A 1,553-nucleotide genomic window follows, 5' to 3' on the forward strand; every position below is an offset into this window, starting at 1 on the left:
GGTGCGGGCGGTGGCGGGCGGGGGTGCGCTGGGGCTGCGACCGCAGGCTCGCCAGCCGCGCGGCGCGCGTTGTGCCCGGACATGGAAAGGCTCTCCGCCCCGCACCGCCCCCCGCCCCACACCACCAGACTCGAGGTGAGGTGCAGACGGAGGAACCACCACCCCGTGACCGCAAGGGCGGGAAAAAATTAAAACAACCCCGTTAGTGAAATCACACAGCACAGCACACCACGCCCTGTTAGGGGTACTTGTGAGTAGGGAGTTAGAGGGACGGGCCAGACCTGGGGTGAGTTAGTGTGCACGCTCTCGCCTCGCTCTGTCGCACCATGTATCTGGAGACGCTGCCCCTCCTCGGGGGCGGCACCGGGGGCGGCCGCATCGGCCCGTCGTGCCAGTCCTCGTAGGGTACGGCGGCGGACGAGGCCGGCGGCGGGGCCGGCGGCAGGGACTCGGACTCGGAGCGGCTGGAGCAGGACCTGTTCCTGGCCGGCGACGCCGACCTGGAGCCCGCGCCGTTGACGCCGTTGGCGACGGGGGCCGCGGGCGAGGGGGCGCGGCCGCCCTTCCTGGCCTGGCGGGGGCTGGGCGGCGGGCGCGGGCCGGGCGGGGGCGGCGGGGGCGCGGCCCACAGCGGGAGCTCGTACTCGTACCCCCTGTGGTAGCCGGCGCTCGCCCCCGAGCCCACGCCGCTGTAGCCGAAGTGGCCGTAGCCGTGGCCGAAGGGGCAGGGGGCCGGCGGCGCGGCAGGGGGCGCTGGACTGTACGCTCCATTAGGCAGCGCGGGGCCCCAGGGCCCGGGAGGGGCGTGCGGCCACCAGTCCATGTCGGACCACCCCGCCTCGTCCAGCTCGCAGCGTCCAGCCAGGCCTGTGGCTGGCGTCGTCCTGGCGACGAGCTCGCCGGCCTAGGCCGCCTCCGACGCGGGTCGCTCTTGAAGCGGTCGGCGGGGCCCCGGCAGCGTGTAAGAGCCCATTCCACTCACAACCAACTAAACTTTGGAGTCGCTTTGAAACTAATGACAGCCGGGCCCGGGGTCTCCTTTCTGCAGAGAAATTAGGATTCCGTGGACCTGAAGCGGAGCAGCGTAGAAAAGGGCGGGAGAAACAAGAGAATAGAAAAGAAAGGGAGGGAGATAAGAGGAGCGAAGGGAAAGAGACGGAGCGGCGGCGCGGGTCTGGCGCTGGTGATGAAGGGACCGGCCGGAGCGGACCGAAGCGGACCCGAGTGGACCGGAGGGGACCGACCGAGAGGGAGCGAGGACGCCGCCAAGAAAAGAGGCTTTCCTTCTTTCACGTGAATGAAGGACTGGATGAAACAAATGAATTTAAAAATTCTGAGAGGGGGGGGGGGACGCCACGTTGGTGGAAACCAAGCAGCACCAGACCAGACTGAGAGCGTCCTTAATTGCTGTACAGTTCTTTTTCACGGTCACCGTCATCATCATCACCACCACCACGGCATTATCACCAAAAGGAAAGTTCTCTCTCTCTCTGTATCTTACAATCTCTTCGCTTCTCCCCTCCCCCCTCCCTCCCTCTCTTTCACTCCCTCCC

At 66.9% G+C, this 1,553-nt stretch overlaps 1 protein-coding gene across 8 annotated transcripts in view; it reads right to left on the minus strand.

Moving 5' to 3' along the window:
- The window catches only part of LOC113213473 (liprin-beta-1), a 76,873-nt gene that overhangs the window by 33,309 nt on the left and 42,011 nt on the right, over positions 1-1,553 (minus strand). The window contains exon 2 of one of the 8 annotated variants that reach the window (XM_052266109.1): positions 326-1,042. The exons of the other annotated variants lie outside the window; for them this stretch is intronic. Coding sequence (XP_052122069.1) covers positions 326-823 — 498 coding nt within the window. The 5' untranslated portion in view covers positions 824-1,042. The remainder of the gene's footprint in view (positions 1-325; positions 1,043-1,553) is intronic. 8 annotated transcript variants of the gene reach the window in all.

Source organism: Frankliniella occidentalis, unplaced genomic scaffold (assembly GCF_000697945.3).
Source record: "Frankliniella occidentalis isolate FOCC.00 unplaced genomic scaffold, Focc_3.1 Scaffold1, whole genome shotgun sequence".
In the NCBI taxonomy this organism is placed as follows: domain Eukaryota; kingdom Metazoa; phylum Arthropoda; class Insecta; order Thysanoptera; family Thripidae; genus Frankliniella; species Frankliniella occidentalis.